The sequence below is a fragment of the Bos grunniens genome, chromosome 10 (genome assembly GCF_055505025.1).
Source record: "Bos grunniens cultivar Pamir isolate PY7600 chromosome 10, Bosgru_T2T1.0, whole genome shotgun sequence".
Classification (NCBI taxonomy): domain Eukaryota; kingdom Metazoa; phylum Chordata; class Mammalia; order Artiodactyla; family Bovidae; genus Bos; species Bos grunniens.
The window spans coordinates 44,438,641-44,452,704 of NC_141174.1; the positions used below are offsets into that span (position 1 = coordinate 44,438,641).

General features: G+C 48.9%; 1 protein-coding gene across 2 annotated transcripts in view; it reads left to right on the plus strand.

Moving 5' to 3' along the window:
* GLDN (gliomedin) overlaps window positions 1-14,064 on the plus strand; it is a 60,829-nt gene that overhangs the window by 32,328 nt on the left and 14,437 nt on the right. For both annotated transcript variants that reach the window (XM_086320934.1, XM_086320932.1), the window contains exons 3-5: window positions 3,046-3,063; window positions 3,432-3,539; window positions 11,736-11,873. In XM_086320934.1, the coding sequence (XP_086177060.1) occupies window positions 3,046-3,063; window positions 3,432-3,539; window positions 11,736-11,873 (264 nt within the window). The remainder of the gene's footprint in view (window positions 1-3,045; window positions 3,064-3,431; window positions 3,540-11,735; window positions 11,874-14,064) is intronic.

The window sequence follows — 14,064 nt, forward strand, 5'->3', positions numbered from 1 at the left end:
CTGGGCCAGGATCATCCCCTGGAGATGGAAATGGAAACCCACTCCAGGATTCTTGCCCGAAAAGTCCCGTGTACAGAGAGGCCTGACAGGCTACAGCCTGACAGACTCTTTGAGGTCACAAAGAGTCAGACACAGCTGAGCATGCACACATGCATGGGACCTGCTGGGCTGGCCTCACTCTTCCTTCTCCAGAGCACTCTCTCTCTCTTTCCTGGCGCTGCTTCTGTCTCCTGCCTCCCTCCAGGTAGGGTGTGTCCCCCTCTCTGCATCCCCAGATTTGGCTCAGATATTTCACTCTTACCTCAAGGCTAGTATCTCCCAGTCTTTCTAGGGTTAGGAACCCCTGTAAGGATAATGACTGATTCTTTTCCCAGAAAACTTTCACATCAGGTCCAGGGGACCCAGGACCACCTGCACGCCAGTAACTTGTGGTGCTTCGTGAAAATGCAGGTTCCCGGGCCTCACGCTAATTCAAACTGGATCAGAATCTCCAGATTGGTCCCAGGTATCTGCATCTTTACAAGCATTCTAGTCGACTCTAGGCCTCAAGTGACTAAGAACTGTAGCCGTAAGATGTCAAGGACGTCGGGTGAGGGTCAGTAAACCCTAATCTAAGCACCTCATCATAGCAGTATCCTTGGCCCTAACTAATGTGCCCTAAGTATACAGCTCCGGCCAGGACCTCTCTCTAATACTCCACTGCATGGCAATGGACTGTCCTGAGAACTCTTGCAACCTACTATATACAGTTGATTCTTTCTTGTTCACCTTTTTTTTCTACCAACCTGCACATCTGATTTTGGCTTCTATCAGCAGTCCGGATTGACTGTGGATTGATTTCTGACAGCTATGGAAAGTCCACATTGCATCCTTACCAGGGCGTTTGTGGCGCCATCTGGTGGTATGACTACAGGCTATCCTGATCCTAGAAAATGCCGTGCCATTTTCAGCAAATCATTTTTGCGCAACATAGGACTATATATATATAAAACATACTGTCAAACACTTTGCTCTTTTGAAAGTTTTCAAGTCTGTCAAATAGGCTCAGCAGTATCCGGGCACCGAATCATCTGAGAGGCCTTCTGTTTTGCCTCCAACCAGACATGGAGTCCTGCCCGTTCTTCTGCTGAAAATACCTCTCGCATTTCTAGCTCCCTCTAGAACGCTACAGTCACCAACCACATTTATCTTCAACCTTGTCCCAAGTTTTAACTACAAACATCCTATGGATAATTTCTCCTCCCCACCCCCACCCCCGCCTCTTTCTCTCTCTCATCTCATTCCCTAGTTGTATTCCATCTACAGAAAGGATCGCAAACGCGCACTGATTTCAGTGTCATCTTCCCTTCTTAAAACTCTACTATGGCTCCGCGCTGCCTTGCAGATACTGTCTGTGCCCCGCTATCAGGCCTTCAAGTGTTGCTGTGCCATATCCCTCCGCCAAGTACCCCGGCTTCATCACTACACATTCCAGCTGGGCCAGCTTCCCTCCTCTCGCTCACTCCTGGACCTTTGCTCCAGTTGGTCTCATGCAGGGGTGCCCAGCCCTCACCCCTGCAACTGTCTCAGGCCCCCTGGGTCTTCAGAGCTACAACTCAAGGCTTACCCTCTCTGAAGTCCTGCTCAGACTGCCCTTTGCCCAGACTGTCCCAGCACCTCTGTGGTTGCTTCTCTGTTGCTCCCTCATATCTCGCTGTGGTGTCAGAGTATTCACCTTCCTCAGTTCGATTATAAACACGACAGATTCAAGGACCAAGATTTTTTTTTTTTTTTAATTATTTTATTAATTTTTTTAGCTGCACTGAGTCTTCATTGATGCACGCTGGCTTTCCCTAGTTGCTGCAAGCCGGAGCTACTCTTCACTGCGGCCAGACCGTGGGCTTCCCCTTGCAGTGGCTTCTCTCGTTGCAGGATGTGGGCTCCAGGGTGTGTGGGCTCAGTAGTTGCAGTGCAAAGGCTTAGTTGTGCTGAGGAATGCGGGATCTTCCCAGACCAGGGATTGAGCCTATGTCCCTGCATTATTAGGCGGATTCTTAACCACTGGGCCACCAGGGAAGTCCCAAGGTTTCTCTGAGTAGATTTTGGTGCACACAGTAAGTGCTTTGTAAATGGTGGTTTTCTGAAAAGTCACAGGACTTGGATCTTTAGACAGACCTACTCACTCCAGTTGGAGAAGGGCATGGCAACCTACTCCAGTGTTCTTGCCTGGAGAATTCCATGGATGGAGTAGCCTGGTGGGCTACAGTTCATGGGGTTGTAAAGAATCGGACATGACTGAAGCAACTGAGCCAGCACGCACCCACTCCAATATTGGTGATTGTTTCTGTGGTCAGAGAAACAAAGACCCTCAACTGTTCGTGATGCAACCTGACTGGTCTGTATGAGTGCTTATTAAGTGGAATAATTGACACTAAAACTGTTTGTGGAGCAATTTATTGTGTTAGATTATGTGTAAATGATTCACCTGAACACCTTAGATCCTTTTTAGGGTGATTACAAATGAAGAAAGGTATTTGTTACCTGATCTGAGCCCTCAGGTTTTCTCAGGCAATTTTGTGCAACAAAATAGAAACCCAGCAAACCAGCTTTTGCTCTCAACTCCCCTGGGTGGCCTAGAGGAGACAGGCTGTCTGGATGAGTGCATTCGGGGCTGCTCCCAGGACAGCTGGCTCTTAGCCCTGCAAATGCAGCGCTTCCTGACACCTAGCTGCACACAGGCTGCAGCAGGGCCCACCCACGTGGTCACCAAACCTCATGTAATTAAGTTGACTTCGGAGTCTATGGTGACGCAACTTAGAAATTATTCTTAGTCCACTGGAACTTGAGCAAAAGTGGGTTTGATTGGGCTATGGGTGTTTGTCTAATTGTTTTTAAGGATCTTTGGGTAAACATATTGAGTTCTAAATAAAAGGCACAGGGCAATTCCTTCGGGCCCATAGATGATTAGTATGTTTTAAGAGGGGGAAGATGCTCTTTGTTCTTTGGGTTCGGGAGTTAGCTTACTTCTATCTGTGGTTTATCATCTAAATTTTTCTTCTGTTGTAGGACCACCTGGCCCAGCAGGTAAGAACCTATAGATATTTTGAGTTTGCAGGGAGGATGTGGGTGGCTGGCTCCCATGATCCCTCAGAGGGGACTGAGGCAGGGAAGGGGGAAGAAGCCAGAGGCAGCCTTGACTACAGCTGTGTCCCTACCTTCTCTCTACCCGAGTCACCAGCTCTCCTGCTCCCTCCTTCTTGAGAGCCTGCCATCACCATTCGCTATCTGACACTGCTTTGGGTGGTGGTGGGGACGGTGGGGAAGGAAAGGAAGAAGCAGGAGAAGCTCTGGGAAAGGCATTGATGCCTGCCCAGTCTCACTGGCTAAAGGAAATAATGTTAACTTCAGTGAACATTTTTTTCAGTGTTCCCATTTCCCGTGTTTTGATGCAGGGCCTCCCGGAGCCAGTGGATTACCAGGACACAACGGATCAGACGGACAGCCTGGTCCTCAGGGCCCAAAAGGCGAAAAAGGAGCCAATGGAAAAAGAGGAAAAATGGGTATTTAGGCACAGTTTTTCGAATTAAATCCCTTGGTTGTTTTGTCTCCATCATTGCGTTTTGGATGAGCCAGCGCTGGTGCAGGGGGGACAGGTGCTGTATCTCTGAATGCGAGGCCGGTTAAGTGTTGCCTGGAAGCCGCTGTGTCCTGGGGCTATAAGGGCCTCCTTTCTGGTCCGACCCTGATGACGGTGTATGTCCAGGCTGCCTGGGAGAAGCAGTGTTCCTGGGAACTGATGGCCACTCCTCTGCTTGCTCTGACGCCAACAGACAGATGGAAGGGGCGAGAGTGTCTATACTGGTACCCCAAGTTCTTTCAGGGCTCAGTTCCTGCCCTAGCCAGGGTAGCTGGACAGAGAGGATGAGAGGTGAATGTGGTCAAGTTGACACCAGAGAGGCAACACAGCCAAATCAGGTTAGCCCTGGGCCTTTTAAGAACCAGGGTTTGTACTCAGCCCCTTGCCCTGCATACCTCCCTGGGCAGCCACACAAGGCAGGCTGCAGGAGGGAAGGGAGGAAGCTGTGAAAAGCTTTTCTCTAAGGACAGGCTGTCGGGAGCATGGCTCAGCCCTCGACCAACTCAGACTCTAGCCTGGACCATCTAACTAGAAAGCAAGGGCTGTGCTGTCCCCGCCACCCTGCCAAAGCCCCGGGCCTATGAATGCCCTCCCCTGCTCCCTTCCTGGGCCCAGGATGCATTCTCATCCCACCCAGAGATCAGTGTAATTGCAGGGAGTGGGAGGAGGGGCCAGAGCTGGCAGGGCCACAGAGAGGAACTGGCTTTGTTCTGGGAGCCATGAGAAGCCACAGAGGGGTTTTGAGGAGGAGGGTGACATGATCAGATCTGCCTTTCTGTGATACCCCCACTGGGGGAGGACAAACTTGAGCAAGCATGGGAGCCAAGACAGGGAGACAGTGAAGAGGCTACTCAGCAGGCAGGCAGAAGGGATGCAGGTGGGATGTGCAAAGGCTGATGAGCTGAGTGATATTTGGGGGTAACATCAGCAGTACTTGGGGAAGGCAAATGTAAGTAGGAAGGGGGAGGGAAGCACCAAGGCTGACTCCAAGGTCTTCCTCCTGCCTGACGGCTCTTCCCTAAGGTAGTGAGCCCTGGACCAACTTAGGTCCTAGCATGGGACGTGCTCAGTTTGAAATGCCTTGAAATGTCATGAGGAGGTGTCAGAGGGCCTTGAAGATGCAGGTTTGCAGTCAGAGGAGACCCTGGGGCTCGAGGTGTACCTTAAGGAGTCACCCGAGGCGATGGGCTTTTGGGCCATGAGCCCAGCCCGTTCGGGAGGGAGCCACCCAAGAGGAGAGCCTGGGCCCATCCAGGAGGAGCAGCAGTATCTAGTGACCAAGTAGAAGGGAGGAGCCAGCAAAGGAGGCCAAGGACAGGCTGAGCAGCAGGAGGAACCCTAGGAGATGGTGGGAACATTCCTCAGCAGGCATTTATTGAGAGGGTTCCCAGTGCTAGTGCGGAAACAAAATAGATGCAGCCCCTATTGTATAGTGGAACTTTCTGTCTTTGGTGGGGAGGCAGACATAAAGTCAACAATCAGATACATCTGTAATCACGATGTGAGGTGCAGAAAGGAAAGAACAGTATGTTATAAGCAGGGCGGAGAATGAGGGTCAAGAGGTAATGTCTGACGTCAGACCTGAGGGACAAGAGCAAGGCAGACGGTGGCCCAAGTGGAGTGCACACACCTGCCAAGGCCCTGCTGGGGCAGCTAGGGGAGGGGGCGTACAGCCAGGTGAGGTGGGAGGCGGGAGCCAGGCCCTTCCAGAGCCTTCTGCATGGTGGTCTGGGTCTCTCTGCCAGCCACATGCAGGATGTGACCCTCAGGGCCAGGGTCATGGCCATGGAGAAGGAGGGGCCATCGTGTCAGCAGAGAGCTCCAGGATCTTTAGTGGTTTGGCAGGGAGGGTTGGGAGAGGGGAGGAGTGGGCATGCCTTCCAGAATGAGGGAACAACAAGTACTGTTTCCAAAAACAGGCTAAAGAGCCCATGTTCCACAGAGATAGGACTGGGTTAGGCTGTGCACGTCTATGGGGTCACACAGAGTTGGGCACGACTGAAGCGACTTAGCAGCAGCAGCAGGCTGTGCACTCTAGCGGTGATCTCTTAACAATGGTATATATTAATAGCTGACATTCACTGTCAGGCACTCTACCAAGTCCGCTTTACATTTACCTCACTGAGTCTTCACAACAGCCCCAGGAGATGGGGATATTTGTGGGCCTTATTTTTCCAGATGAAGAAGTCTCATCTTTCCATTTTCCAAACAGACCGGGGCCCTCGGTCAGGGCCTGTGCACCACTGTGCCCCCACCCATCCGTGACCTGGAGCAATCGCAGCTGATACCTCCTCCTCTTCAAGATCGCCCCTGACCTCGGTGTCTGGCCCCCGCCTCACCAGCTCAGTTACATCCCCTGCTCTCCTCCGAAGCATAGATCCCTCCCTGAACTCCTCTCCTCGTGTTGCTCGCTGATGTGCTAATGGTCTGGCCACCTAGGGAGAACGTGAGGTCCATGAGAACCAGGCTCCGGAGCCTGGTGCACCCAGTGAAGGCGGCAATCAAGTCATTGTTGAACTAGTGGACATAACATGCCCAGTGTCCAAAAGCTAGTAAGCATAAGAGGCAGGCTTGACTCCAGGCCTTAACTCCTGGACCCCTGTTCTTAAACACGACAGCACAGAACACTTCCAGGCTGGAGGGGGTTGAGTCCAAGAGGCATTACTGGAGGTGCTACAGAGCAGGAGCAGGGGGAAGGAAGCCTGGGCACTGGGAGCTAGTGCTATTGATTGTCTAAGGATGTTGCTGAGCCTCATTCTGAGTCTCACCAGGAGGGTGGGAAGGCGCCAGCCCTTCAGAGAAGCCCTTAGGACACAGGCAGGATGCACAGTTCATCAAGTATCCACGTGTCAGGCAGAAAGAATTATCCCTGCTCTGCAAGCAGAAGGGAGCCAGGAAAGGCATTCTGGGCGCACCTGCCTTGAACTCTGACTGGCTTCGAGGGCCTGGGTCTCCTCACCTGTACACTGAGGAACAGGGCTTCCAACAACTCTAACATGGCTTCTGGTTTTGAAACAGTCTGCTCCAGTGTTTGTCTGTGAGGGAGAGGCTGTGCCTTGTGCATCCTGTTGTTTGACACAGCTCTCAGCCAACCCCAGCTAAGGCTCAGTAAAGAACTGAGAGAACAGCAGGACATAGTTTCTGTCCATAAGGGCTTGCAGTCCTGTTGGAAGAGAAGATAGTTTATATACAGCATGAATTCTGTAACTGGTTATTCTGATATGAAGATGCTTTATACTGTACAGCAGGGAATGCTGCCAGAAGAAAACTTAATTGTGCAGATAATGGACAAATAGGATCCTGTATAGAGGATGAGTTATACTGTAGAGCTAAGTGTAAAGGACAAGAGAGACGTGTGATCCACACCTTGGAAATAAATAGAGGGGAAATGGGGAGGGCAGTGCAAGGAGAGAAGGGAAAGGCCCTACTTGGAGGCACTGTTCAGGAGGCTGGCCCTGCCTATGAGAAGGGCCCCAGGTGAGGATGGGGTGCGGTGGGAAGGGAGCAGGGATTTTAGCTCTGTGTCTGCAGAAGGCAGCCGGGAGCCACTGTGGGCTCTTGAGAAGAAGACCAACCTAGTGATACCAGAGTTTAGAGCTCCAGACCAACAGTTGTTTCCAGGATATTGAAATATGAAGCTAACCCTCGCTTTCTGATCTTAGGAATGCTAAGAACAAGAGTGGAATAGGCCAGAGTCAGAGCTTGAAGTCTTGGTTTGGATCCCAGCTCTTCTGCTTACTAGCTGTGTGCACTTGGGCAAGTTACTTAATTGCCCTGTTTCCTCAACTGGAAAATGAGAATAGTAATAGTGTTTTTAGGAAGACTAAATTTATATATAAAATATATATAAATATATATCAAGTGCTTAGAATAGGGTCTGACACAGAGCAAGTGCTGCATTCATTTTAGATATTAGGTGGTGGTGTTGTTTCAAAGGGTGGGGAAGGAAATCTGAGTGGAAATGCCTACATTTGTTTGAAACCATCAACTTAGATTTAGAGAGAATTGGACTTAACCGTCGTCAGTTTTGCAAACAGCGTCCTTTCCGAAGTTTGACGTGCTGTGCCCCAAAACCAAGCATTTTCTTTCTTTCCATCTGCCTCTCACTTTCTCACTCAAGAGTTAATGCTTTTATGTTTTGTCTAAAAATTGAGTCCCCACAAAAACAGAAATAAACATTCTCCTCCTTATTCATCCCAGCCTTGGGTCTGGGTTTTGCATAACACCCTCAGCTCCCATCTCCTCCGCCTCAGTGGGTGACAGATGGTGCTACCAAAAATAAGATGTCCTCCTTCACCCCCTGCAGTGAAGATGGCGTTGACCCCAGTTGATCACACAACCCCAGACTCTAAAGCTGGGAAAATGACTTGTTTTGAGTGGGCACTGCCAACGGGAAAGGAAAACAGCAGAAAGCCACACCCAGCACCCGAGCAAGGCGAGCAGAGTCTGGCCTTTCTTCTCCTGCAGAATGTGCTGACTCCAAGCCTGCCAGCAGCCATGGGACAGACACTGCCCTGATCCAGGCCACTCAGTGTTTAGCAGTGTCCCTGCCCATATCCAAGTCGGGGAAGGCAGACAGTGCCACATCTGGCTCCTCTGCCAGCGAACGTGATGAGGTGGTGGTGTACTTCTGCATGCCATGGCCAGGGCACGGCCGAGGTGGTTGCACCAACCAAGAAGAGGGAAGACTCTGTGGAGGTGGCGAAGACTACATAAACAGAACGTCCCCTCCCCTTTCTTGAAGAAAGTGATCATGTGCACACACAGCTGAGCGTCAAAATACACCTGTGAGCAGAAGTCCTTAATATCCTGAGCACTAAACACCAGCCCCTGTGCATTATGACAGCTGTGAGAATGTTCTCCTGTTTCACACCTGGCCTTTTTGAGAAAGGGGGAAAATGCATAAAAGGAAGGAATAAAAGAAGAGGAAATCGAACGATGATGCCAAAGGCTCTTTGTGACTAGAATAAATGCTTGAAAAAGAAAACCCTCAAGTAACTAGAAGATACCATTTCCCTGAGCACTGCTGAATGTGAGTCACACGACACCTTTCGAAGGTGTCAGTTATCTTCGGGTGCATTGTGCTGGCTGGACTCTATGGCAACGTTCTCATCTTTTGTGTCCTTCAGATAATGTGCCAAATTGCCTATTTAAAATACTGACAAAAGAACGTCCGCTCGTGCAGAGGTCCCTGATTAAGGGCTTTTCAGTGAGTGAACCTCTTTCCAGAAAGATGTCCTGATAACTGTGGACAGAGGTGACCCCCCAGCCATGGGATCTCAGTGTGGTGTGAGAGATGCATTGTGGGACCTGCCTCAACCATGTCGCTGACTCCACGGCACAGCCTCCAGTACCTACACTGCAGGCGCTTCCCTTGCTCTTCTTCACGTGCTCTTCCACTGTGTCCCCAGCAATTCCATTGGCAGAAATTGAGCAAATGTTTCCCTGTTTGTTGCATTTTTTAACAGTGATCAACACTTTCAGGTTCTTTCATACGCTGCTGTCTTCCTTGGGATGGTCTGTGTAGGCTCCCTTGAATCTAATAGAGCTTATCAGCCCCTTGGCATAGAGAAAAGGTGGTAGGAGTGCCAGCTGCACATTTTAGGGAATAATGGGCTAGGATGGCAGTGCAGGGTATTCCAGCGCCGTCTGTGGTGTGACACGATTTATTAATAATAACCTCCCCATTGCTGCAAGGGCTTGAGAAGAGCCAATCAGGTGAGGTCGAGAGGTGTTCAGGGTTGGATGGGAGGTTAATCTAAATGACCTCTAAGGTGCCTTCCTATCTGAAAGTCTATGATTCTCTTGGGATGGTTGTATAGGAATCCTGTGTAGCTGGTAGGAAGTTGGGGGTGGGGATCAGAATTGGTTTTAAATCTGGAGGGAGGACAGTGGCGATATCATAAAATGACAGTTGGGGAATGGGGACTCACCAAGCTGGTGGGGCACTCAGCCAGAACCTTTAAGAACGGGCTTGGGATTGGCCACATAATTAGAAAAAGCAATGAATCCTAAGGCCTCTTGGTTATAGAGGTTGAGAGAAACTGAAGTTTTTCACTGAAACTTGCCTCTGGCTCTTCTCTGTTGCCCAAAATCTCTGCCCCTTTGAAAAATATCTCTGTTGAGTGATATCTCCAGGAGGCTCTTGTCAAAATGAACAAACAATGCCTGCAATGGGATATCATATTAATTTATCCATATCTGGCAGTACCTTTGCACATAGTAAGCAATCACTTTCCCTCTTAGTATCCCTAGGTGCTCCTAAGTTCTAGCAGCTTTTTAATAAATTTTCTAAAAGACAGTTTTAATGCATCCCTCTCCAATCTGTTTGCCTCTGTTTCTTTTTCTTTGCTTTATTGTACTTTATTTAAAGTGACAAGAATAGGTACCATTGTCTTGTTCCTGATCTTAGGGGGAAAGCGTTCAGTCTTTCATTATTAGGGACGTTGTTGCTGTTGTTTAGTCACTCAGTCATGTCCGACTTTCTGTGACCCGATGGACTATAGCCCACCAGGCTCCTCTGTCCATGGCAAGAATACTGGAGTGGGTAGCCATGCCCTCCTCCCAGGGATCTTCCCGACCTGGGGATCATACCCGAGTCTCCTACATTGGCAGGAGAATTCTTTCCTATCTGAGTCACCAGGGAAGCTCCAGAGATGATGTTAGTTGTAGGTTCTTTTCACAGATGCCCTTTTTCATATTGAGGACATTTCCTTCTATTCCTAGTGTGATGAGAATTTTTATTCAGAATAGGTGTTGAATTTTATCAAATGTCTTTCCTATATCCATCAAGATGATCACGTAATTTTTTCCTTGCTTAAATTATTAATATGCTACATTACATTGACTAAATGATTCAGATTTTGAATTCTATCCTGGCAGGCAGTTAAGCTTACTGCTCAGTATTTTTAAGGTTTGTTATGATAGATCCACAGCAGCCTTGACTGCTGAGCTAATTTAGCCTCATTACTAAGACAAGTCTTTCCAAGGACTCTGTCTCACAGCCTGCCATTTTCTGAGATCCCTCTGCTTTGACTGGCGGGAATGAGGACCCTTCCCTGTTCAAGCTCTGAGAGCCATACAGTGAGTGGCTTTCTGTTCATTCTTTTCCCTGCCTGGTAGACTTTCACCTTATACAGACTATTACTCTGCCAAAGACTTGAGGAAACCCCTGGGAAGTTCACCAGAGCTCTTTCTACACAATGACCTCCTCTCTCATATTCTGTCCCATGAATCCCAGCCACCTTTATCTGCCCAAACTCTACTTTTTTGTCTCCTCACCTCAGCGAAGCTGCTGTGTGGAAGCTGCTACGAGTTGGGGCATCTTATGATGCATGAGATTGGCTTCCTTTCTCCCCAGCATCAGAATGCTGTGCTGCCCATTTTGCAATGCTGCAATGAGTCACTGCCTGATCTTGACTACTCCTAGTAGGACTGTGGTTCCTATAGTGATGTCTCCCTGTGGGCAGAGACAGAAATTTTGTCCATTACCTGTTGTTCACACTATCTCCTTCCTTCATAATGCTTGTCCTAAAGCAGTGTGACCTGTTTTGCTATTTTGCTTAAAAATATTTTGTATCCAAATGTCACAGAAAAGGGCATTGGAGATGGAATCAAGATTTTTGCTGCTCACTTTTCAGCCTCAGTTGTAAACCCTGTAGGCCTTATTTCCAATTTCTACCAAGTGAGAGTTAGGAAAACTGACCAGCCTACCACCCCAGTATTGTGAGGGATACACCAGATAATGCAGATGACAACATCCACTGTTCAAGGGCCTAACAAAGTCCTCCAAGTGCTCAGCCTTCCCTCCTGGGGTGGGGAGGGCAGATTTCTGATGAGGCTTCCCCTTCTTTCTGCTCTCACTGTGACTGTCCCTCTTGGGGTTCACTCCTCTCTCCAACCTGTTGGCCCAGCAAAATGTCTCTAAAAAAAATTCAACAGAACTACCTAGAAGTATATTCTTTCATGAATTTGTACCTTGCTGCTGTCCTAAAATAATTATGAAGTGTTATGTATTTGGTTTTGCTTCACCTTGAAAACACAAAGCACAGTATTACAAAGTAGTATACCAGAATTTCCTGCACAACAGGCTCATAAATCTTTTTTTTTCCCCCTTCAGGGCCACCTGGAGCCACAGGAACTCCAGGGGAAAAGGGAGACCCTGGTGAGCTGGGCTTGCCTGGAAACGAGGGCCCAGCAGGGCAGAAGGGTGACAAGGGAGACAAAGGGGACGTGCCCAACGACGTGCTCCCCGCAGGTAAGGGGCTGGTGCTGCGGTCTCCCGGGGTGAATGGGCCCAGAAACCATCCTGGTTTCTTGTACCAGGGCTGCTCTGGGTCATCTCTCCTTATCTTCCCTAGATGCCCCTCTGTTTCATAGCATGTTTTACAGTCCTGTGCTTTTGACAAGGAGAAAACCATGTGTAATGTAAGCCCAATGTTGGTAAGACCAAATCTGAGATCTAAGCATAAGCAGTTGAGATAAAGCACCATGCCATAGTTGGATGGATTTAGGATGAAGGAAACTTCCTTTTCCCAAATATCTGTTAAATCCAGCGCAATCCAGAACAAGTGAGAAATTTCAAAGGACAACAGACAGAAAGTACAAGCTTCAGAGTTGAGCTCAGGCCATCTTCAGCCCCTTATCCTAAGATTCTTAACATAGGATTGAGGCAAACATGGTTGCTGATCTTCTTTATCTGGTTTCCAGCCCAGGTTAAAAGCAGGGAATTGATGTCTGTGGCACAGCAAGCTTCAGAAAGGCAATGACATGGTGGAAAGAGTAAGTGCCGGCTGATGGTCATGGAGGAGGAAGAGGCAGAATTTTAAAAGCACTTTACTTTGGGGACCATTTGTACTAGAAAAGCATAACTATCCTATTCGTGTGTTCAATAAGCATTTTTGAATATCAGAGAACACCATTTATGAATTAGGGACTTTGCTATAACAGCTGAAAATGGTAATATGAAAATGAGTAAGACATGATATCTATTCTCGAGAAGCCAGGATGATAGATGTTCAGGACAGTGACCCAGAATCAGTGTCCCATCCAGCTTTAAAAATTTCTTGGGCACCTGCCATTTACCAGGTACTGTGTAAAGATCAAAGCACCCAGGAAAAATCAAATTGGGTTCAGCATGCCTTATTCTAAAAAAAAGGAGGTTGTGCACAAAATATGTAAGATTTAAGAGGTGTTTTGACAGGATTCATATATATATGTGTGTGTGTGTGTGTGTGTGTGTGTGTGAATATATTTTGAAACTATAAGATCATGTTATATTCAGTTATATGGGAAAGCTACACATCCAGAATGTCACACACCCCTATATTACCAAACAAATGAGGGTGACCTCAAAGCATTCAGGAAAGCAGCAGCTCTGAGTGTACTCCAGCTCTAGAGACCAGGCCAGAGCTCAGTGTGTCCTCTGGCCAGAGGGCAGAGAAGGAGTAGGAGGGCTGGACCACATCTGCCATGATCTCTGCCCTTTCGGCTGGGGGCTTAGAACCACCCTCAGCCTCTGTGACTCCTGCTTGCCCCTTCAGTTCTAAAGCAGCTGAAAAGACCTATTTGGTGGGGCTGGGAAGAGGCAGCTAAAGAGATCTCAGATCACCAGTCAGCCCAGGAAAGGCGTGTAGAACCAAAGGACTGAATATCCCAGACTAGCGGCATCTTTATGCAAATTGCAGAACCAAAGGCCCCTGCAAAGGGCTGTACCCACACGGCCACCTGAAGTTAGAAGTGTGTAGTGACTCCACCTGCTGATGTGCAGGGAAACCAACCATCAGAGCACTCACCCTGGTGACCTCAGTGGGTTCTCACAGGGCAGGGCAGGGAGTATGAGACTCTGGAAATGAAGCACCAGTCTCAGAGGGATACACTGCCTGCCCAAGGTCACAAAGCTGGACAGCCACCCCTGATCTCTTCCACAGCATGGAGCAGTGTCTCTCATGCCTGGAAGCATCCTTGGAGGTTTTTAAAACTACAGATGACCAGCTTCCCCATCATTTTGATGAAGTGATCTGGGATGGGGTCCAGGCATTATAATTGTATTTGAGCTCCTTGGGTGATTCTAATAAACAGTCAGGGTTGAGATCTCCCAACATCAGCCAAGAAGAAGAGGATGAGCTAAGGAGTGAGACAGCCCTGAGTGTTGGGGTGGGGGGCAGCTCTGCTCCAGCTGTGACCTGGGGCAAAGCCCTGAACGTTCCTGAGACCCGGGTCACCCGAGGAGCTGCTGGTACTGCCTCACAGAGTACTTGGGAGAGACGAAGGGAAGATTTCTAAAATTCCCAGCACAGTTCCTGGCACCTAGTTGAAACTTAGCACCTTCTGTGGGAGCTCCCTTGACCCTGTGTGAGTGAGTGCTGGAGGACCACTGTCCAGGATTTGGCCAGCTTCCCTGGAGCGGCTCCATCTCCTTTTCCCCTGTGTGGAACCCATCTCTGCTT